Source organism: Pseudochaenichthys georgianus, chromosome 23 (genome assembly GCF_902827115.2).
Source record: "Pseudochaenichthys georgianus chromosome 23, fPseGeo1.2, whole genome shotgun sequence".
NCBI classification, from domain to species: domain Eukaryota; kingdom Metazoa; phylum Chordata; class Actinopteri; order Perciformes; family Channichthyidae; genus Pseudochaenichthys; species Pseudochaenichthys georgianus.
Window position 1 is genome coordinate 15133058 of NC_047525.1, and position 24708 is coordinate 15157765.

At 41.8% G+C, this 24708-nt stretch overlaps 1 protein-coding gene across 15 annotated transcripts in view; it reads left to right on the top strand.

The window, feature by feature from the left end:
• Positions 1-24708, top strand: part of celf2 (cugbp, Elav-like family member 2) — a 238387-nt gene that overhangs the window by 122966 nt on the left and 90713 nt on the right. For all 15 annotated transcript variants that reach the window (XM_034075080.2, XM_034075079.1, XM_034075081.2 and 12 more), the window contains one exon: positions 22110-22306. In XM_034075080.2, coding sequence (XP_033930971.1) covers positions 22110-22306 — 197 coding nt within the window. The remainder of the gene's footprint in view (positions 1-22109; positions 22307-24708) is intronic.

The following is a 24708-nucleotide window of genomic DNA, read 5'->3' on the forward strand; positions in this document are numbered from 1 at the left end:
TGGCTCTGGTGCTACAACACTTGGCCAAAAGTATGTGAACCTAATTTGACACCCCTGATAAATGGGGAGAATAATCACACGAGTGAAAGAAATGGTTCCTCTGCGAAAACTATACTCAAGTGAAGAAAATACCGATATGTTGGTGGACACAAAAGCGATTAATCTAGTTAAACTCTTGTTTTATGTACAATCAGTAAAATCAGTCTTCTCAGAATTTAAACCACCTTTAAAACGTGTAACACATTTGAACTGATTTGCATACTTTTATATATATATTAAAACAAAAATATTGGTTTCCAATCCTTCAAGTTTAATATATGTTTTTTTTTTTTTTTTATCTCAATACATATTTAACATCATAACAGACCATGACATTACTATTCCTTGCAACTACTAGTATCGGGCTATGATTGTGATTGTATATTTTGTTCAACAACACCCTTGTGGGATCATTGGACTTCTCATTACCAAACCAAAATCTGCTGCTCTCACAACTTCCACACTTTTGGAAAGGTTTCCCACTGGATTCTGGCTGCAGAGACCTTCCTTTGGGCCATAACGCCTTCCAGTTCATCCAAAAAGTGTTGGGTGGATTTCAGGGCAGTGTGCACACCAGTGACGTTAACATCGTTCCATATGGGGCCTGCTGACCTGATGTGTTTCTAATTGGACGTCCTTGGCGTGAATGTATTTACACACCTCTGGCACAAGTCTTCAGTTTTCTGGGCCCTGTTTTAAGCCCTCTGTGTGAATGGAGTCCCGTGGGATAAGACTGTTGGTGCTGGTTGTGAGTATGCTGTTATGGAAATGGAAGTTTAGTATGTCTCAGTCCTCATGGGGGCATCTGATGTTTCCCAGAAGCCTGTGTAGACCTTTTTTTGAGCAGGGAGAGAGAGCAATGCAACAAGTCCCCTGGGTGCTCATTATGGAAAATGTTGCTCTCTGAAACAGGCCAAAAAACTCTAAAACACACTCATACAACCCAGATGTAGACGGGGATTTTCTCTGGCTCGCATGGTGAAATCACGTAATTCACAACAGTCAAGTCAAGTCAAGTCAGGGTCAAGTTGTGGAGACCAAACTTGAGTTGTTGTATCATATAGTAATGAGGAGCATGGATCAACAAAAGATGCAAAAAAACACATATTGCCTCAGGGATGAAACCAAATCCTCATTTCCAGTTTGAATTTAGTTTTTTTAAGTTGCGTGCCAGAAGTGTTTGTTATCTATAGCTGCTTTTTATGACGAACATGTTTCAAGATGGCGTCTCATGCTCGTAGCTTGCAGGACCTTTAATCTCTAACAATGCATCCTATTTTATGAATTGACCATTGATTGATGTGCTATAAACCTTTTAGGGAAACATGCCAGAACATTGTTTATTTTTTTTTTAAATCACATCTGAAGATTTATCAACATGTAATATCTTTTCCGTCGCTGCTCCACTTGAAATGTTTACGGCACCAACAGGTTTCACAGTTTCTTAACAAACATGATTTGATATGAATCTCCAGAGAGTGTGAGAGGAGGAAAGCAAAGGATGGAGGCACACGGGGACGGTAGAAAGAAGGTGATACAAAATAGAGGAATAGAGAGAGTTGGATGGTAGACAGTTGCCCAGGCACCCTTGGGTGGCGTTTTCCGTGTGTGTGTGCCGCAGATGAGTAATGGCTTCAGACATGCATGTCTCTCTTGTCTCGTCCTCCATCCGTTTCATCATTACATGCCATCAATCTCCCCATCTCTCAATCTCCCTATCAGCCCCCTCTGTTCCCCTTCTTCGTCCCTATCTCCCTCTTTTTTCACCCCCCCCCCCTCCCTCCTTTTCCTCTTTAACCCAGACAGGCTTGTTCTACATCGTGTGCATAGTCCTCGGGGTGTTAAACTCCTCGCCGCGGCTCCCTCTTCTTCTTTCTCTCTGTGCTGAAGCACTGCTCTGTTTCTCACCTGAGCCCCAGTTTAATTTCACTGCCAGAGCGTCGCTCACGCACTCGTGCACACACACTCAATCATTCACTCACCTGACACACACACACACACACACACACACACACCAACGAACACGCACACTCAAAAGGAGCTGTCAAGAGTAATGGTGTTTAGTGTCATTTACTGTACCGCCGTTGTAGCCTCTGCTTTCTCAATAGGAATCATTATAGAGATTACATAATGGGGGTAATTTTTGTTCTGCCGTATACAGCGCTGTAATAGCGGTACAAAGTGTTTTTGGAGGCAGGAGAAACCCTGTTAGCTGGAGCTGAGAAGTAAATGGGTCCGGTGGAGCCCGGTTAAATCAGCGCCCGTTATCCTGCCTCCTCTCGCTTTAAATCCATGCCTATTACTCTTAACAAACCAGAATGGATCCGGGGTATTGATCTGTTGGCGAGGGAATGCTCTCTTCTGTTCATACACACACTGAAAAGGGAAAACACCTGTCAACTCTCAAATTCTAGCTCTTGTGCAGGAAGTAGAACATGTGGTTGGACAGTACTTAAGTATAAGGTTCCCCTCCAACCCTTTATTTTGTCTCCTACCTTCACATTAAAGAAGAAGATTGAATAACTTGGTATTAAGACTTGCAGTGGATTTAAAGGTCAGGCAAAAAGGCACCTTTGCATTCTTAAAGGGATACCATTTGTCTTCTAATGTCCACATCCTCACTTTGTGTAGCTCTCAAAAGCTTGGTTCCTCTTGTCAGAAGACAGCTGGAGTCAGATTGGATGTACAGAAGAAGAAGTAGCACTGGACACAATGGTATCAAACTGTAATGTAGACAGTTCTATAGAAAGTGTTAGATCCAACTTCTTGTAAATCTGATAAGACAGAAATATAGCGTTCTATTAATTCTATTAAAGGTTTGCATAAATTCAATTTCCATGAAACTGGTGACCTTTGAGATATTTGTATAAATGTTTCTTTGGCCCTAACCCTAACCCTGAAACATTGACAGTGAACATTTGGTTTTCCAACCTTCCAATCCATCGTAGCATAATACAAATGTGTCCACCGGCATTAGCCTCAAAAGACCATAATCCATTGCAACCACAAGATGGATCTTGCTTTGACTCTGAGCAATGGTTTCATGAGTAAGGATGCCAACACTTGTCATTATAGAGGACTCTGTTTTCTTTACTAGTCAGTAAATCATACTTTCCATTTTCAAACATGGTATAAGTATGATCCACGGATGAATTAAACAATTCAAAATCCCTAATTTTATCCACAAAAGTCAATCAAAGCACATCATGGCCAAACACCTTCGATCAATGAACAAATAAAAGACGTAAATGTTGTTGCCATTTTGCACGAGTTTTGTTGCTGAAGCCAAAAACAAGCAACACAATTCAAGATGTTTGCATAATCTCAATGTGATCATGTTAGCAGATTAACAAAACCTTAAGACTTTGCACTCATCAGCAGTAAACAGACATATGGTCCATGTCAGCTTCTATATGAGTTGGTTCTGACTTGTAGTTATGTCCAGTTACCAAAGGAAACCTGAATGTAAATGACTGTGAAAGTGATTACATGTGTGTCAGTTTGGTCTAAAAAGTCTCCGGAAATGCTTCTGGCGCTAGCAAGAATTCAATTATCTACTTTGAAAGCCCGCAACAATTGATAATTTGAGGATTATAACATATTAATGGTACCACGAAGCATGGCAAAGTCATAATATCACTTCTGAAATGAATAACAAAGAATGTGTATTACTGTCAGGTTTTCGGTATGATGAAGTAATAGACTCTCCTCTGTGGTGCTCTGAGGTCATTTCCTCCCCGGTGATGATTCATATGTTCTCTAATTGACATCATCATTGTTGGACACACACACACACACGCACACACACACACTTCCTCTCTTGGCTCCGCAGTAGATGAGGCTGCCAATATTGTATTTACATTAAATCGGTGTAATTTGATCGACCCTGAGAAGGAGTGCATCAATATGGCCGCGCAGGTGTCTAACCTTGACTCTTCACACAGCATGGCTATTCATAGTCCATTAATTAGAGCAGTATCCTTCTAATTAACACAGGCAAACTTGCTCTGTCTTTGGCATACACACACTCGTATCTCTCTTCTTGCACTCCACTCTCTTCACGTTTGAGTTCCGTTTAATGCGCCCTGTTTGATTTGCCCTACTAAAGTAATGAGTTTGGAAAGCAGACAAAAATTCTGGAGTGTGTTTTGGAGGAGCCTCGGGATAATTTGAAGCCCTGGGGCTGAGAGAAGAAGTACACTTGCTTGCTTACACACACATTTGCATGCACACAGGCACGGAAACACACACTTGCAGAAACGGTGTGCTCCCGCTTGTCTTGTGTTCATTTTCACAGTGGTGTTTCTTAAAGCATGTTCTTGATTTTTCCCATTCAAAACCAAATGTGTTTGCATTAAGTCAACACAGGTGTTTTAGGGTAACATCTAAAGCAAGCCAATTTTGAGAGTAGTTAAGAACCAAGTCATCATTCATTTGAATGAAACCAGGTAAAATCTCTCTACCTGGATCCAGTCTCTTAATTTTGCCAATATGTGCTCTCTGAGGTGTGACAGATTTTCAAATGTATCTGTCTCCAGATGGAGATTAAAAGTGTAACCCGTAAACAATGTACTCCGAGTAGATTAACTGACACCGAACAGATTTCCCAGAGCTGTTTAACAGGTTAAAGCAGCTTATTCAGAAGAGGTAGAAGAGATAAAGACTGCTTCTTCAGAATTAAGAGATACAGAGGAGTTCAGTAGATTAGGCCTAATAAAACAGAGAGGCGTTTATTCTGCGCTGCCAAATCCCGTTGTCTAAACAATAACAGCTGTGACTATGGAGTTCACAAATAGCACTGCAGCATTTACTTTGCCTCATGCCAAAAATATTTGCCAGTTGAATTACAAACACTTAGGCTCTGGATCGGCGCCGCCGCCTGCTTTCCTCATGAGGTTAACATAAAACAAGCTAGCATCCACTCAGAATGCAGCATAATGTCAACACCAAACCAGAGGGGAAACTGCCAAGACTTACATATTGCAAAATATTAAACATCGAGTGAGAAGTTGACCGAGAAAAAATGATATATTTGGCAAGGCTGGACCCAGGCCATAGGCAGGATGGATAATGGAGGCTAAATATGATGCAGGTGAGCATTCCTTCCTCCTCCTCTTCTTCTTTCTCGTCAGCATTCAAACCCATGTGCTGTGTATGTAAGCCTGCAGGAAGAGACCGACAGACAAACAAGGATGAAGTGGGGGAAAAGTAGATGATGGGTGAGAGCCGGAGAGAGAGAGAGGCGGGAGGCAGGGAGACAGAGAGAGATGGTTCATTAAACATTTAGAGGGATGGAGAGCCGACAGGCCTCTCTATTTCTCTCCTCTTACTGTTCAGGAGATAGGAGATTGAATGTAAGTCTGCACAGAAATACACCACCTTTTTTGTATTTGTGTGTGTGTGTTTGTGTAGTTTCCTGCCGCACACAAATCCCTTCTTGTCCCTACAGGTCTAGATAATAGCTTGGAAATGTAACAACCGGTCCTAAGTATAGCAACCACGGTCATGTTGCAACCCTGCGCTTAATCCCTATATCACAACACACATGCAAAGACAAACACGCAGAGAAATGCAATTCCAAGGTTAGCCAAAGGAATTACGTGTTAGTCGAGCTTACCCTCAGTGTATCTGCCGCTCCATATAAACTGGATTGTATTTACCCTTGTACACACCTCTGTGTATTGTCCCATTTAGCACGGTTTCCACTTGTGCATCCTAATGGCCCCAGAGAGGCAGGGAGTCTCTGCTGTCTGTTATTATTGAGCAGCACAGATCAATGGGCTCTGGGACTGCAGCGCTAGCCTGTTAGCGCATCCCCATTCAGACCCACTGAGCCGTGGCTAACTCCACAGCTAAAGTGTTTGCTAGTATAAAATCTCTGAAGTAGGGAGGCGCACCTGTACCCGCCCTGCTTCTCCGAATGTAAAGCTGAGCTCTAAAGCCAGTGAGACGTGAGAGGACGACTGTGGACAAGAGATGAGAAGAAGAAGAAGATGAGTCGTACAAAGAAGCCTTTGATGCGGCAGTGTTTGGCCCAGTGGATGAGTGTTAAAGGGCTGATTTACTCAATTTCCACCCCCAAAAAAACATGACTGTGATATCTAGCCATGCAGATGGTTTCGGGCTTATTCATCAGCCTTTCAGATATCTGTCTATGAGATGAAGCTTCCAGAATGCAAAGGAGGTGAAAGGGATTTCATTTGTTTTGCTCAAATCTTTGAAAACGTGCACTAAAAGAATGTGGTAAATGGTAATGGCCTGCATTCAGATAGCGCTTTTTGTAGACCTCTCAAAGTGCTTTACAACACAAGCCAGCATTCACACATTCACACACACACATTCATGCGCTGATGGCCTGTGCTACCATACAAGGAGCCATCTGCTCATAAGAAGTGTTTAAACACACTGAATTTTGGTTCAGTATCTTGCCCAAAGAAATGTAGACATCTTAGAATGCACTAAAATTGATAAAAAGCTTTTTGTAAGATATCATAAAAAGCATTATATATATGAGGATACGTTGACATAGAGGAGCATTTAGCAGCTTAAAATTCAGATATTTGATCCCTATATGTTGGATGGAACCAGATAAGAGCTATGAAGAGAGTATAGGCGCTTTCACACCGGAGTACTTTTCCCAGGAACTAGGCCAATAGTTCTTGGGATTTTGGTTTCACACCAAAAAGATCTGGAACTAGAACCTAGTTCTCGCGAACCTTTTCACCCCCAGATAGTTCCTGCTAGAGAGGTGGTACTTTCCTGGGGGGGAAATGGTTCGTGGGTGTGTCGGCCACACTAACAATTTCTGATTGGTTGGGCGAATTGCAAATCACGCCTCGTAAAACTCCGAAAAGTAGTGTGAAGCCACCATTTTATTTACTCGCATTAGCGTTATTCAAATCAAGTTTTATTTATATAGTACATTTTTAAAACGATTTTTGGTCGAGCCAAAGTGCTGTACATATAATAATTACCCTGCAGTAAGGACACTATACAGTAAATACAACAGCACAGTTTGTGCAGGATATCAGTATGAGAAAACGACACCATTAGCATTAGCCCAGCGCACCAACGGAGAGAGACTAATTTATGGCAACACAAAAGAAAACATGGGAGCGGTGGAGTGATGAGGAGGTATCGGCGCTTCTGGCGATTTACTCGGAAGACGCTCCGGGGGACTCCGGGACTTCGGGTGGCAGTATACGCCGTGAAGTTGTTTGCGGCCTGCCAGTAAACCCAAAGCAGAAGAAGAAGAAGTGACGTCAGTGGCTTAATTTGCGTAATCCTCCCTCAGTGACTTATTCCAGTGTGAACGCGATCTACAGGACAGTTCCAGGGACTAAAGAGTTCGGGGGGACTAAGTACCGCAAAGTACTTGGTGTGAAAGCGGCTTATGTTGTTCCTCTATTGGCTGGAAAATGGTTTTGACCATATCGGTCAGCTTCTTTTGCTATTTGTCTGCCCTCCGGTGGCCAGAAAGCCTTGCACACTGGATATTGAGTTGTTCCTCAGTCATGCTTATGATATAATGGGTATTTTACAGGTTTTTTATTGCATAAGTATTGTAAAATGTATGTATACAGACCAGGCTCAGTATGGGAAGACTGCTGAATTGATGCATCGTGTTTGAATTATTCACAGAAACGCACTAAAAGGGTTGTATTATTATGTTTTACTCTCAGCGTGAGTCTGTCTCTTGACTGCCTAACTGCATTTTTGGAAGGCTTTTCCATTCTAACATGAATAGGGTCCCCAGAAAAAATGCTGATTTGAAACCAAAAGAGAAAAAACTGATTTGAAGATACCGAATATAGTCTAAAAATATCAGCTAGTCACATTTGGCCCTAAAAAATGTTTGAGTTGATTTGACAGTGTTTGCGTCTGGGATCTCTGGGCTGTATCCACACACACACACACACACACACACACACACACACACACACACACACACACACACACACACACACACACACACACACACACACACACACACACACACACACACACACACACACACACACACACACACACACACACACACACACACACAGCACACACCCATGCATAATCAAGCGCTCCCTCTCTGCACTCTATCAGCATAAGTCAGCATATGGCTCCCTCCTCAGAGAGACTGTTGAACAGACTGATCCAGGTTTGATTTGGCTCTGGAGGTCCTGACCTGGAATGGAGGGCACAGAGAAAAAAGGATATAGGGAAGGAGAAAGGAAAGGAAACAGCTGTCAGCGGCGTGATGCTGTCGTCTGGATTGTTACTGTCAGGCTCCTCCTCCTCTACCTCACACACCATTTTAATAGCAAGTGTGTGTTATGAAACATACAACCATATTGAGCCTTCTGTTCCACGGCTAATTGGTATCCATGACAATGTTTTTCCAACCCATAAAACCTAATGAAAATGAACACCCCACCCGCCCTAATATCACTTAATGCTGTCATTCGCTGGGTGCCCCGCCCTAGCCTCCACCCCCCACCGTTCCTCCTGTACAACATTACAGGCATAATTACACTTTAGGAATCAGACAGGCAGAGAGGGACGGGAGGAAGGGATATACAAATTCAAAAGAGTCAATAAATACATGAATGACATGAAATGTTGATGGTGTCATTAATCAGAGAGTAATTAACCCAATGAACCCTTCTTGTGTTGTGAAAATATAGATAACGCAGCTCCATGAAATTGAACAGATTTTGCATTTGATAAATTATTGATTTTTTAGGTTAAACATTAAACGTGCACCGCAAATCGCTTGAATTTAACCTTTAAAGACAAAATTAAATAACTGCTTATGTAGTCTTAGACTTGGTTTTACAATGCTTGAGAGCATTTCCTCTCAAAGATTTTGGACTTGAGTCTTGATTTATTTTGACCAAACTCAACCGAAATTAGATTTGATACGACCTCAAACTTGACTTAGACCAACTGGACAGACTCGAGACTTGGTTAAACCAGACTTGAAACTTGACTTTGACTTGTTAAGACCAGACTTAAGACTTAACTTAACTTGTTCAACCCTAGAATACTTTAGGAACGCAGCTCTGGTAATCCCCAATAGTTTATTCTGAAATAAAATGATATACGTTACATTCCCTCAAAATGATGGTGTTCATAGAAACTACATTATATTTTTTGTCCACAGACAAATTGCTGCAGTTTTAAAAGCCCCCAAAAATGGCAAGAAAATAATAAAAACAAGGGACGAAGGGGAACAATTTAAAGAGAGGAGTAGATTGGGACTTGGCAAAGCGTGTCTCGGGCACATGACTCACAGGGAGACTCTGGACAGCGGTTTGTGACGCCCAACTGGAGAATGTGGACAAAATGAATTAGTTGTATTGTGTATTATGAAAGGAGCCTGAGGACAACCACACTCACTCGCGACCACCATTAAACGATCAACCAAGTATATTACGTACAAAACAAGAAGCTGCAGATGTTTCTTCTCATAGAAAAGTAAATACTCAGTGATACTCAGCTCTTTTTTGTTGTTCTGACAACATGCCCAAATCACAAAGAAAACACTTCCCTCGCTTGCTTTCCAATAAGTATGTTTCCTCCGGCTGTCTGTCACCACTGTGTCCAAGTTCACCTCTTCACGTCCACCACGACTTTCACTCCTTCCCCTCTTTTGTTGTGTGTGTGTGTGTGTGTGTGTGTGTGTGTGTGTGTGTGTGTGTGTGTGTGTGTGTGTGTGTGTGTGTGTGTGTGTGTGTGTGTGTGTGTGTGTGTGTGTGTGTGTGTGTGTGTGTGTGTGTGTGTGTGTGTGTGTGTGTGTGTGTGTGTGTGTGTGTGTGTGTGTGTGTGTGTGTGTGTGTGTGTGTGTGTGAGGAGTGTTAATGGTGGTTTATTAAAGTCTCAGAGGCGTTTTCTGCCTGTCCTCCCCACAGGAACACACGAGGAGAACAGGAGCACCTACAATTTCTGCTTCACTTTTGTAGTTTTCATTGCCATCACATGTAAAAACATCAGCTAAATGCTAATAGAGGTTGTATCTAGGCTTTTGTACCCTTTAAATGTAAATGGGGGAGAGGTTTACTCACAGTGGGATGTCATTGAGTTCAAGAAATGTACTCGTGTTGTTGAATCAGCAGCGTTTTTGGGTCTCATTGTCTCTCTCCGCTGCACTTATCACGCCGTTTTCGGTCAGTACCCGGTGGCTTTCTGCTCTGTTGTCCCCTTTAAAGGTGGCACAACTGATGTGCGTGAACACATCGGGGGATCTGTTCTTCAAGCATGACATAGCGGTGGAGGTGTTACATGTACAGGTCCTTTTTATCTAGGATTTACTGTAAACACAAAGCCAAAGGATACTCCAAAGCTTGGGGAGTAAGGGATAACACAACCAGATACAAAAAAAGGATAACCACTAAAAAGGTACATGGTCCATTTAGCAGAGGTGTGAAGCAGTGGAGTACAAATACTTCATTACTGAACTTAGTGTAAGTACATTTTTCTGGTATCAGTACTTTACTCCACTACTTATTTTTCTGACGACTTTTTACTTTTACTTCTTACATTTTTAACTCAAATACCTGTACTTTCTACCTCTTACATTTTCAAAACAGGCTCGTTACTTTAGTTTTAATCTGCGTTTGGTGGAGTGGTCATTATTATTTAGAGTCATTGCGTGCCTATTGATTTGAACACGATCCGTGTATCCATCACTTCCTGGTCTTCTCTAAGGAAAAGCGACCAATGAAAACGTTGTCATGTTGCCGTTGTTCAGCATCGAAACATTCATTAGCTAACAATGACATTATTGTTCTATTAATATAAAGGGAGGTCAGTTACTCTTTAAAACAGCTGGTAGTTATGGGTACTTCTTACTTAAGTACATTTCGAAGCCCATACTTCTTTACTTTTACTTGAGTAAAGAAGTTTAGTCAGTACTTCTACTTTTACCAGAGTATTTTTAAACACGAGTATCTGTACTTCTACTTGAGTAAAGGATGTGTGTACTTTTGCCATCTCTGCCATTTAGTAAGTAACAGAGAGTAATCAGGTTACATTCATTTTATACATCACATTTTTAAAGTTACCCTCTGAACCAAGCTCTAAAGGCGCTGGTGGCTTCTTTGACCTGCGTCCCAAATCTGGATCAGTTGAATTGAACCGGTACCAATCTGATATGATCCCAAATCCCACGTCCGCTCTTTCTTCTGTTAGTTGAATCGGCATTGTTGGCCCATTCTGCGGAGAAGCATTAGTCAAATGGGCCATCATCCCCGTCGGCGAGTCAGATGATGACTTTTGGCAGAATGCAGCCGCAGCGAGATGCCAGACAATCAGAGCCTCTGCCATTTCATCACACGGTCGCACACGGACGTACAGCCACGCACGCAAAACTCACACCGCACACAAGCTGTTTCTCATTAAGCACGCAAACATGGGAGATTGAGTGAGAGAAGCGGGAGGTGCTGAAGGAAAAGAGAAGAGGAACAGGGAGGCTTTTTCCAGGCAAGAGATAAAAGAAGGGTAAAAAAACTAAAACTAGTCACACACTAACAGGGAGTGTTGTCGCGCCATCATCCAAATAGACACCCGCCTACCCAACACCCAGTACCCCCAGCTACCCTCACCCCATGCCCCTGTTCGACATTGCTGTTCCCATAGCAACAAGACACGAAGAGGAGGCAGGGGGTGAAAAAGAGAGAGGAAGTGTGCTAAAGATTAGGGAAGAATTTCACTGCTGCTGCTGCCTGGATTTGACCAATCTGGTGTTGAGGCTTTAAGATGCTCTAATTCCTTTCCCTTTCCCTTCACTCTATCATGTGCACACACACTCACTCACTCACACACACACACACACACACACGCACGCACGCACGCACGCACGCACGCACGCACGCACACACACACACACACACACACACACACACACACACACACAGAAGAGCTCCAGGTCAGGCTGACGTGGGCTAGAAAGCATAATTTTAGGAAGATAATTCTAGGAACTGCAGTGACAGAGTAGAAGGAGAAGTGGGACAAACTAAAGCAATATATATCCACATATGGCTGCATGATTTGGAGGAAATGCCATTTCCCCCCCTGATATTACAATTTCAATGTGATACACGATATTGGAAGATTTAGCAATTTTCCCAAGTGGGATTTGTTCTTGATCAGAGGTTATGTGATCACCTTCACCTGACCGTTTAAAAGCCTATAAGTCAGATGTGCGTGAAATTTGCTTTGCTCATTCACACCCCCAAGAGGAAGAACTCTATCGATTCAAGTGACTTTTTGACCTTTTCTACCGCGCCACCTTTAAGCCATGCTTTCGATTTCCAATGAAAAAATAAAATTGTCCTTATTCCCAAGATGTTCGCGATATATGTAGTTTACGTTTATTTTCCCAAAAGGTACAAACATATGGATTTTGGTGACCTGTTCAAATATTTATGACAAACCCTGTTCATAATTTGAAATTATAAAAATAACAACAAAGTACAAACAATTCAATCAAATACTGAATGGAGAGCTCTACAATCTTCATAATGTTGATTTATGATCATGAAAGTTGCAGATAAAAAAATGGCGGTCGACTATTCAAATTATTCTTCCAGTTTTTGCTTTAATGATTGATTCAATCCGAAATTGTACAGTATCTTCTATATTGATTTCCGATGTACATTCACAAATTAATGGTAGCCAATGGCTGCTAAGAATGTAAGACTTTAAAGCATACAGTTGAAAGGTGACTTGTATATGGCTTCTACTTAAGGAACTACAGCTTGCACAAACACTGGCATGGCCCTATGTTACTGTATATACTGTATGTTCTCTATTTCTTGGCTTATTTCGGTTCGAAAGGTCTTCAGTGTATCAGCTTTGGATGTGCAACTATATATGAATGGCGCCTACAGTTCAGAGTGCAGCTCTTCTGTAAATGTGACTCGCTCTAAGTGGATCTTCTCTCCGTGTGGCGGTGTTCCTCTCAAAGCTCTCGGGAAAACGTGAAATGTTAGTCTGTGTGTGTATGTGAAGAGGTGGCACCATGACAAATACAGAGTTCAAGTTTCCTTTTGCAATTTAAATAACTTACACATATAACCAGACAGAATGCAAGCCCGTGGAACAGGAGTTGTGCCGGCTTTGAAAGGACCTTACATTCATCAAAAACATCAAATATTATTAAGGGAAGTTGAGAAAAAACCTTCCGCTTCAATAGAGATATTCAAATAACATGTTTAACAAGTGTTGTGTCCTTCCTTTCAGCTCTCAGCTGTGATACATTTTTGCATGTTTAATGTGTTCCAAAGAAGAGGATCTGTTGGAGATGATTCTCACCTGGATTGGATTCTAAATGTTTTATTTCTGCTGCAAGTGAGAACTGTTTATTACAATGTCCTCTTGTGAGGAGAGCTGCTTGGGTGTGCTTACAGTGAAAGCAAGTGGAGGGGGAACACAAATGAGGAGTTCATAAAACAAAAAAACTGATGAAATAAAAGAAAATATAGTTGAGTGTCATTCAATCTATATTGAGTCTGCTTAACAAATTAAAATGTACTCTTTGCACTTTAAATTATGTTTGTTAAGTGCCAACAACACGGAGTGCAGTGTTCTTTTCTTGTTTCTCTTTGGGAATTTTTTATGTATTGAAAAAATGATCTTCTTTTTGGGTAGAATAAAAACTCAGAAAAAGAAAGCTACTGTATTCATATACATGAGAGAGGAGGTTTATTATTGACCTTGTGAGCACATATTCATGATATTTTAAACTTGAGGTTTGCTTCAAGTGTTTTTTCGTCTGAGCTTGTTATACCGTGTCTATACTGAGATAAGGTCAAACATGACATTTATGTACAAGATTGTTTATTCAGGGCTTTTAGAGATGAAAAGAGCCAACTCACAAAATACTGTATAGGGATGGAGGGATAGAGATTTTTACAAGTTATATTATTGGGCAGAATACCAAGTATACTGTATAGGCCTACTGTAAAGTGCTGATTCAAAGTGAAGGTAATGTCCAACACCTGTTTAATCTCCCTTTGAACATCCTTCTCTGAAGTCCATGATTCATTCATGTATTTTAAAGAGCATTTTATCCCATGCTGAGCAAGGTTTTACATTGTCATTACTGTTCATTATTCTTTAAATATCCTTATCAAGACATTTTTACTTTCCACAGGCCCAAACACCCTTGCAGTAGGCCTAGTCTTTTTTCCTGAGGAAACACTGCCAGTGGTTTATACATGCAGGACAATATGAGACTGGAGAAATAAGAAAAATTACACATTTCACTTGTATCCATGTGTGGCATACATCAGTGTGTGTGAGTGAGGGTGTGATGGTGTGTGTGTGTGTGTGTGTGTGTCTCATTAGTGTATGGCAGCATGCAGTAGCTCGTTAGCAAAGAGCTAGCTGAGCGTCAGAGAGCACTGGTGCAGCTTCATTAGCTGCCGTGATATTTATCTGATCCTCTCCCTGCGTGGCATGTGCTGCCACGTCTCCATGGCAACCCCCCCCCCCCCCCCCACACACACACACACACACACACACACACGCACACACACACCACACCACACACACACACACACACACACACACACACACACACACACACACACACACACACACACAAATGTAGTAATGAAGTCCTACAGAGTCCCAGTTCCTGTCAGGTATTCACATCATTGATGCTAGCTCCATTAAAGCTCATCCTGCAGCAGTAAGATATTGATAAAGGTTATTACTCATAAACCAGATCATTAAGTAAATATGATCTAAACAACTGTTAAGGAAATATGGGATAACACAAACTAATCTACAGAAACTAATCTTCTAAAATGGTAGACATTGTCAAGCAGAAAACTGCACTACATAACATTCACCCTCTCGAAAGTTAGCTAGCTTATGTTAGCTAGCAGCTCCTCACTACTCCAAACATTTCCATGAATTGCCAAATATACATTATTTGGAAAAACAAATCACATATTGGTAATCCTAATGGATAGTTTATCAGCTGAAAAAGTGTTGGCATTTTTTTTATTTAGGCATTGGTTGTTTTTATAGGCTCCTGTTGGGGACTTTGTTGTTGTTTAGCTTGTGTACGTTTGGAGCATATGTTGTGAGTCACATGTTGCTGTGATATTGAGGTCTTTGATAAGGTGAGTGGAATGTTTCGTATTGTTAAGTTCAAGTAAATCACAGGCAATAACACACTCCCTAGTTTGACAAGAGAAGAACCCTCGGGAGCCATTTTACCTCGCTTTAAATCGGTTACAGAGAAGTGTTCCAAATAAATCAGTCGATACAGAACGCTACTCATTTAGTTTGAGCCACTAATCTGCCTCAATGACTAAATCAGTTACAGAGTGGGATTCAGGGGGGAAAGCTCGGCTCTCACGGTTTGTTGTGGTGAGGTTGTTAATCTTGTTTACAGTTTGATACAGCAAGAGGAAATACTCAGGACTATGAAATGAATTGTGTAAATGTTTTTCCACGTGTACAGTATTTCTGTGGTTATGGCCATGGATGGATTACTGAAATTTCACTGAGAATTATCCCAGGGGCCCAAAATTTCAGAGCCCCCCACTTGTCTTGGCCTACCAAGTGTTCCTTTAAGAGAAGATGTGTAAAATGGCCACAAAAAGGCAGAAAATTACCACGTTTTGCACAAAATTACCGCATCGAGACCCAAAATCATTCATAATTATTTTGAAAAATAGTTTCTTCACAGTCTGTCTTCACAGTCTGTCTTCACAGCAGCGGTGGTCTCATGTCTTAAACCACATAAAGGCAAAACAAATTGTCAACTCAATATCCCATGTCAACCTGAAGAGGTAAAACTATCCAAGTCATTGAAAAAGTCGGAAATGTATTCTTTGGCTGCATTTTTCCTCCTATTTTGAACCCCTAATAATAATCCCATATTAGGAAACTCTGATGTGTGACAAAACCATAAATCTTACACAAAATATTATGTATAACTCTAAAAGGATAGGATTAAACACCATGCCATATTTCAAATGTTTTTATTATCAAGTATATTCTGATTATTTTCTAGTTTAACGGAATACCCATTTGATATATATATATATATATATTATATATATATACAATTTCAGAAAAATTCACGATTCATTTGCACTTTGTTATCATTTTGAATCAGACCTTGATATCAAGACTTTGATATTCAGACGTTTTGTATGAAAGTTGTAGAAGAATCTGTTTTAGAGAGAGGAGATGTGACTGTCCAGGTCTGCGCCTGTGTGTTAACATTTCAGTACATATGCATGTGTTTGTGTGTTTAAACTTTAAGTGTGTGTGTGTTTCGCTGACCTTAGCTGCCCTGCTCCCTCGGGGAGGAACTGATGTTTCTCACTCTGCTTGTCAACAAGATTAGTTCCCCTGTGGGACCGTTACACACCTTGCAAACACGCTTCAAATGAGAAGAAGTGTGTGACAATGCGGCCCCTGCACGAACCCACTGAGGGTGTGTGTGTGTGTGTGTGTGTGTGTGTGTGTGTGTGTGTGTGTGTGTGTGTGTGTGTGTGTATGTGTGTGTGTGTGTGTGTGTGTGTGTGTGTGTGTGTGTGTGTGTGTGTGTGTGTGTGTGTGTGTGTGTGTGTGTGTGTGTGTGTGTGTGTGTGTGTGTGTGTGTGTGTGTGTGTGTGTGTGTGCGCTTCGATTGTGGGGTTAGGGGACTCACAGAGGCTGTGTGTTTTAGAGCAGAAACAGAAGGGAAAAACAGCAGAGGGATCAACGCAGCCAGCCTTAACTTCAGCCTGACTGTGTGCTACGTATTGTGTGTGCGTGGGTGCATCTGTCATATGTGTGTGTGCTTGTGTGTACGTGGGCCTGGGGGGTATACTACGAAGCAGGATTTTCGTTTAGCAAGATAACTTCTGGGATTTCCGGTACTACGAAGCTGGTTCACTTTTTAGCGGGCTAGATCTCCATGGTGACTTATCCTGGAACCTAGTCTGTGCTCCGAAGCAGGATAGGTTCCAGGGTAAGAGTTCAACTCAGTGAAAGCACCACGCCTGCTGACCAATCAGAGCTCAGTGTGCGGAGGAAATACAGTTTAAACTGCCGTTGCAGGAAAGACGGCCGGCCAAAATCACCGACTGTGTGAACGTGAAAATTAATAGAATATCACCTCCCATCTTCAGAGCAATCTGACTATTATAACTGTTATACTATTAGGCTATGTTAAGAAAGCTTAATTAAATATATTCCACAACATAAGTAACCGGATCAAAGTAACATGTTGCCTACAGTCCGCGGCACTGTGAGTGCAGACGTCGATGTGTCCCATTATCATTCATATCACATCATAATGTATCATATATTTCCTTATCTGAGTCAGCTGAGCCGTATCTGGCTGTGCAACACTCACAGTGTCACATAGGCCTACTGTATGGAGAAGTATTATTTTAAGCAACACATTAAGTTGACTCGAGTCAAATGTAATGAAAGTCAGATCCACTCGTGACTTGGACGGGGCAGTGATATCATAAACCTGTTAATGTACGCATTCAAACACTTGTTCTGTTACCAGCTGTGTATTCACCTTGCAGGTGCAGCTATGTGGATTTTGATCCTGGATAAAGTGTTTAAGTCATGGATGTTTAAAGTTTAACTTCTTCATATTTGACTAATATTATAATTCACTTTTCATTCAGAAAGTACGCTGCGCTGTCAGTACGCTTCTCCATGCTTGTGATTGGTCGAATGCTCCAGATACCACCCATTTCATGTGAACGCGCACCTAACTAGATAGGACACGGCTGGCTTGAGCGAACGAGTTGTAGGACAGTTTAGCGAGAGCGGCTTTGTTTTGGATTAAGTCAACCGGATAACTCAAAACATATCCAGGATAGGTTGAACTAGATTCGTAGTATACCCCACTGGTTTCTGGTAGAGCTCCTGCTAAGCTCTGAGCTGCGCTTACTGCTGGACCTGACTCATCTGCACCCCCCCCCCCCCCCCCCATTTCTCCCTTTCTTTCAGTCCCATTCTTACCTTCCTCGCTAGTCCTCCTTTGTTGCGGCCCATTTCTATCTGGCTTATTTTATCCCAGTGTTTTTCACATACCTACATCTGATTTTGAAAGTGTGCCTTGTTGTGACAAACTGGAGTTTTTCACACGACTCAGCGGTTCTCTTCAGTTGTGTTAGCATCTTTTAGCTCCTTGGTATGAATTATTTCTTATTTTCTCTCTTATAAATGTAAATCCGCAAAATCCCACTACGATTCATGAGACGTTCATTGACAGCCAAATATGTTCTACCCACCTGAGAAAGAACTTGCATTCTTACACAAACTGCTTTTCTATGCTTTATACGTCATAATAAATGCAATATCTTTGGGGTTTGGACTGACAAAACAAGACATGTCACCTTGGACTTTGAGGAACTGGATTGGAATTATTTCATTAGTATACAAACAAAATTACAGTGCAGATAATGAAAATAAAACCTTGTTGCAACCCTAATGTGCATAACAAAGAAGACTGGGAAACTAGTGTTGAGGATGACAGTTTATTATACTCAGCCGTGTATCTTTGCATTGAAAATAACTCAATGCTGGTACAAAAGACACTAATTAGCCTCAATAGGCCTGAATAAGTTTGCATCTACTGCTTTGGAAAGTATTTTATAGTAGAAGTGTTGGCACTGCAAGATAAAACAGTGTTCTCAAAACAAAACCTGTCCCATTGCTATTGTGCCATTCCAAGAAACATCCAAAGCCGTGAATGTTAAATATGAAAAATAATTAACCGCTGTAAGCTTTTATAGTCAATATCAGCAGCTGTAGTTTGGATGAACGAGCCTGTTGTCTAATGTGAGAGCTACACAAGGGAATAACAGCTCTCAGCAGCTGCTTCCAAGACCCATACTGATGTTTTTTGTGTGCAGCACACACACGCGAGCCCAGTGTGGATCAACCCTCAGTCACGGCCCTCTGCTGCAGGGAGACTGGAGTGATGGAAGCAATAGTTAAGCCATTAAGGCAAACAATTGGCTCAAATTGAGAGGGGGGAGAGAGAAAAGAAGAGGGGAGGGAGATGGAGAGGCTGTGGCAGGAGTGGATCCACTCAACGACTTAATCCGAGCCTCAGGACACTCTCCTGCTGAGCTTCACAGAGTCACACAAACATCTACACACACACACACACACACACACACACACACACACACACACACACACACACACACACACACACACACACACACACACACACACACACACACGCGCAGCAGAGCTCTGTCTGCTCGCAATAACACCTTGTCAGTCTTGGCCAAGGGGGCATGGAAGAAGCGCTTCATTCCTTTGTAGTGAGAGTCACCGACTTCCAAGCACCTGAGGGAAAGACGGAGGGTGCAATCTACACTAAGACAGTTCTGTGTTTGTACGCCTTATGGCTGCAAGTGTCAACCTATCCATTGTCTTACAGGCAAGAGTGAATGGTGGACAGTGTTCCTCTGACACTGGCTATTGTACCGCCTCCACCGTGGACTCGTTCAATCCCCACAGGCCTCACATAAACAGCCAACAATGAGGGATTGTCTCCAGTTATTCTTTTAGCTGTGTGTGTGTGTGTGTGTGTGTGTGTGTGTGTGTGTGTGTGTGTGTGTGTGTGTGTGTGTGTGTGTGTGTGTGTGTGTGTGTGTGTGTGTGTGTGTGTGTGTGTGTGTGTGTGTGTGTGTGTGTGTGTGTGTGTGTGTCAGAGGGCGAAGGCTGCAGTCTAAACCCTGCGACCGCTGAGGCTCGTCTAATGCCGCCGTCTTAGCGTTTATGTGCCTAAACATCAGGGAGATAGGGACATTAACTCCTCGCTACCCTTCCCTCCCTTTCTCCCCTCTTTGCTCCACCCTCGGGGCTCCCACGGCGTCGGGGCCCCCCCCGCGATTTATCGGACAGCTTAGCGAGGAGCGGTGGTTGCCCTCGAGGACTGTTAGCACTGGTGTGGCTCGTTGACTCCTTCTCCGGTTCTGGCATTTTATTTGACATGTCCTTTAAGTCCTTTAAAGAATTGGGCGTTTCTGCCGAGCGCCTTGGCTCTTTCTGCAAAAGATGGATGGCTCGCTCTCAAAGGTCTGGATGTTTTTTCCCCCCCCCTCTCTCTCCATATCCCCTCCCTCCTTTATTTCTCTCTTGCTGAGCTTTATAGGGCGGTATTAGTGTTGTCAGCTAACCAAGCTCGGGATTTGGCTTTGTTTTGTTTTTGCCTCTTAAGATAATGCTCTTTCACTCTCCTGCTGAGAATAACAAAAGGGAAAGTAGAGCAATAAAACAGCACAGCCATCGACTTTGGTTTCATTGGATTGGGTTTCAGCCATCTTAAATAGACCACAGGCCTTGATGGCTGTGATGTGTGAGCGTGTGTTTGTAACCACTTGATTGTGCTGAAAACACAGTCTCGCTTTGCCTCATGCATGCACGCGTGCTGTTCTCATCCCCGTAGGGCCTGGATGTTGAAAGAATGTATTCGCCGTAGCTCCAGTTAGCTTTCCACACGCGTGGACAGACGTGTGTGTTTTGTGGAGATACTGTGAGTGGTGTAGCTCTTCGGTGTAAAGGGTGGATGCACTTCACCTCCATTCCATATGCATTCCAGATGTGGAAGTGTTACTGGAGCGGTTTTGCCTGTAAGCATCTGTGTCCTGTTAGAGGGCCTGGAGGTTACTGTACTGGTTTGTCTGCCTAATCCCTCAAGTGCAACCTCAATGCTAACGCGCTGCTTATCCAGCACTCATTCATGCATGCACAAACATTCACACATGCATTGTGGCCGGCTGCAGGCCTGCATACATTCATAAAGTGTCTCTGATCTTCTCCACAACTGCAGATCTCATGTCAACCGTGGGGAAATCCTATAGATATATGTTGTCGCGGTGCTGTAAAATGCCAGGAATAGAGATCCGTCCCCGAATCTTCACTATCAAAAAAAAAATCCACTTTTAGGGTCAGTGTGATGTCAGTTTCCTGATGTGTCACCAGTTTATAGAGACATTGCCAGCTTCAGTGATGTCCGTCTGTAAAACCAGCATTGAAAGCTGCCTCGCTCTGCTGTAAGGAGAGATTTTCTATTAGTTTCAGTGTTCCTGCGATGGCCCGAAGGCTGTTTTAGAGGCCGCTGTGTTATAAAAAGGAAGTGCTGAAGGTCATATATTACATTTCAACTAGACATCATTGGGGTCCTCTCTTAAGGGAATATTTAGTTAAGGTCACACGAAAGTTTGGAAAAGAGAATTTAACATTGGCTTTATAGTGTGTAAATAGTACTAGATATTGCTTTTTGTTAATTTGGCTTAGATGATGGCAATTCTTAGGTATTTTTCTTTCCTCAACACACTTAATGTCTCTGTCCATGGAAAAAGAAAGATTACAATTGGATACAAAAGGAAACCCCTTTGGATTGTCATAAAAATGCATTAAAAACCCAAAGCTCTTTCTTTGTGAACATGTAACATTGTGAATATGAAACTCAAACGTTAAAGGATATTCAATTGATGTTAGTAAAAATTCAACAACAGTACAACACTAGATTATTATTCATGGTATGTTTCTCAATGTGTTAAAAGGGACACAACAGTTGCAAATATAGCCTTATATTTATAGGGACTAGCAACAGTTCTAAAAAAAAAGTCTTAGGGAACAATCAACAAATCTAATCAAATAAAACGTTATTTATATAAAATATTGTATACAGAAAGGTAACACAAAGTGCTTCACAAACCGTATAAAAAAATACATAACTTGGTGATCAATAAAAACACTTAATACAAACATAAATACATAAACACAGCACAGAATAAAATAAGACTTAATACAATTCAATGGAAATGAACTTAAGCAGGTGGGTCTTTTGAGTCTTTACAGTATGAACATTATTTCCCACCCTTAATGCTCAATGATGATGAGAAGAGGCGATTGAATATCCATCCATCCATCCATCTTCTCCCGCTTATCCGTGGTCGGGTCGCGGGGGTAGCAGTTCCAGCAGAGAGCCCCAAACTTTCTTTTCCCTGGCGATTGAATATCAATTAATCTAAATCATTGTGATCGGTATAATAACCCTATCCCTTCTGTCTCCGCAGTAACGGCACGGCCGGTAAGATGAATGGCGCGCTGGAGCACTCGGACCAGCCCGACCCGGACGCCATCAAGATGTTCGTGGGTCAGATCCCGCGCTCCTGGTCGGAGAAGGAGCTGAAGGAGCTGTTCGAGCCGTACGGAGCCGTCTACCAGATCAACATCCTCCGAGACCGCAGCCAGAACCCTCCACAGAGCAAAGGTACACACACGGACTCTCCCGTCCTCTCTTTTACTTACTGAATCATTTCATTTCAGGTGTTTCACATGACTGCACTGATCGGAAGCCTGTTGGAGCAGCTTTTATGATTCTAGATTTGCTTTTAGTCTGTATTTTCCCTCTCATTTACCCTAACCCATTATGAGTCTCTACCTTTGTTTTATTTTCCCTTCTCTGACCTCCTTTTCTGTATTTCTCCTTTCCTCTTTGTATTTCCTTTACTTCTGTGTTTCTTCCCAAATGTTTTTATTTTCTCCTTTCTTTTCTCTCCTTCAACATTCTTCTTAACTTCCTCCTTGTCTCCATATATGTTCTGTCTTTGTTCCTTTAACCTTTTCTTACTTTGTCTCACTTCCCCTGCTACTTTCCGTTATTCCTGTACTTTATACTCTACATTCTTTCATTCCTAGATTTGTATGCATCCTTTTTTTTCGTAATGTTTTTTCTTTCTTCCTTCCTTAACCTCTTTCTTTCAGTTTTTCTTCCTCTATACCTCTATTCAATGGATTTCTCATCTTTGTATTTTATTCTTTTCTTACTTCGTCTCACCTTCCTTGCCCCTTACCTTTAATCCTAAACTTTCTATATTTAATTTCTTTCCATTCCTTTTCCTAATCTTAACATAAAATGTGTTCACTCCATTTTTTTTCTTCTTGTTGTTTTCCCCTTTTGTATCAATATTTCTATATATTTACTGTATACATATATGTTTTCTTTCCTTTTTTGCTTGTGAATTGCGATGGTATATGTTCTACTTTATTGTTGCTAGCTTACGTAAGTAAATGATTTGAATGGATTCAGAGAAACATATAGAAACTCACTCACAATGACACTCTTCCATGAACCCAGCGTCTGAGTGGGCCGTCCCATCCAGTAACTAGCTGAACAAATGATATATGTGAAAATGTACAGAAGACAACTCACATTTCGTGCACCATTTGAAGACAAAGACTCGCCCCGCCAGACTTACACAGTCAATTGTGCTAAGCGGCATGATTTGTAGCTATTTTCCCCCGTTACTTTTTTCTCTTTTTCCTTTGATGAATTTGTCAAGTGTGAGAGCAAACAATAGAGACAGCAGCAGCGAACAGGCAGAAAATCGCGCTGCCATATTAACAGGCATCAACCGGGGAGGGGGGGTGGGCTGATGACACTCCTGATGAGACACGGGGAGTGGGAGGAAAGCAAAGAGAGGGAACGAGAAGACGACGCTCGCTTCCATCCCACCTTAAAGCAAATTTCAAGAGAAGTTCCAGAGTGTCACAGGAAACCGAATATGATTCAGCGGGTTTGAAGTGAACAAACACTCTGCCAAAAGAATGCAATTGAATTAGGGATGTATGGGAATGAATGATTCCCATACATGATTTGTGTATTGGTTGACTTTGTGTTTGCACTATTGCAACACGTTTATTTAAAGTGGACCTATCATGCTATATTTGAAACATATATTGTAGGGCCATACTTATACAAAACATGTTTTTTCTTCAAAATACCAAACAGATCACCCATTGTAGCCATGCCTCATACTGCTCAAACTCCTCTTTTGAAGCCCTGTTAGAGAAACGCGGATCTTGGGTCCTTAGCTTGAAAAAAAAGAAAGAAGAGGAGGCGGAGCTAATGCCTGATCAGAATTCTACCGGAGATAAAGTTAAATTCTGTTGTGATAAAACGCCATCCTGTTTAAACCACGTCAAGGATTATTTCTGAAATAGTATGGAGCTCAAATGCTTTTTCTCTTGCGGGTTTATCACAAGGTGAGTTCCTTTTTTTATTTCCTGCTTTTTAAACACATGTGCTCTTCAGTACAGGTTAGCTCTGAGTGTTAGCGAGGCTTGCTAATGTAAACAAAGACGTCCAAAACACGTCAGGCATTGTTTCTGATAGCAACTTTCTGTGGGTCCGCCAACGTCACCACGGATGGACACGTCAGTTCGGATGGAAATCTTTATCCGCTCGTTGTACACCCGTTTTTAAAAGATTTGGGTACGGAGGAAAAGAGAGAGGGTTTTATTTTCTGACGCTAGGTGAGTTCCCCGACACACCGGGGACACATATGTATGTATAAAAGACATCACAAAGTTCATTTTGCATGATAGGTCCCCTTTAAGCTAACATTGCAGAGGGGGCTCAGACTTTTATTATTTTAAGAGTTGGGGCCCCTTCTTCAGGTTAGAGCAGCTGAAATGTCTTTGAACGTCCCTGTTTTCCTGTTTTCAAAATGCTGATCTATACAAAAAGAAGCATGCTCATTTCACTACATGCTAAATAAATAGTAGTATATTGAAAACACACAAACTAACACCTCCCTTTTTAAACAGGCATGACTTTTTCAATCCTGAACATAATAATCGAAGGACGTCAATATATTCTCAAAAATATGC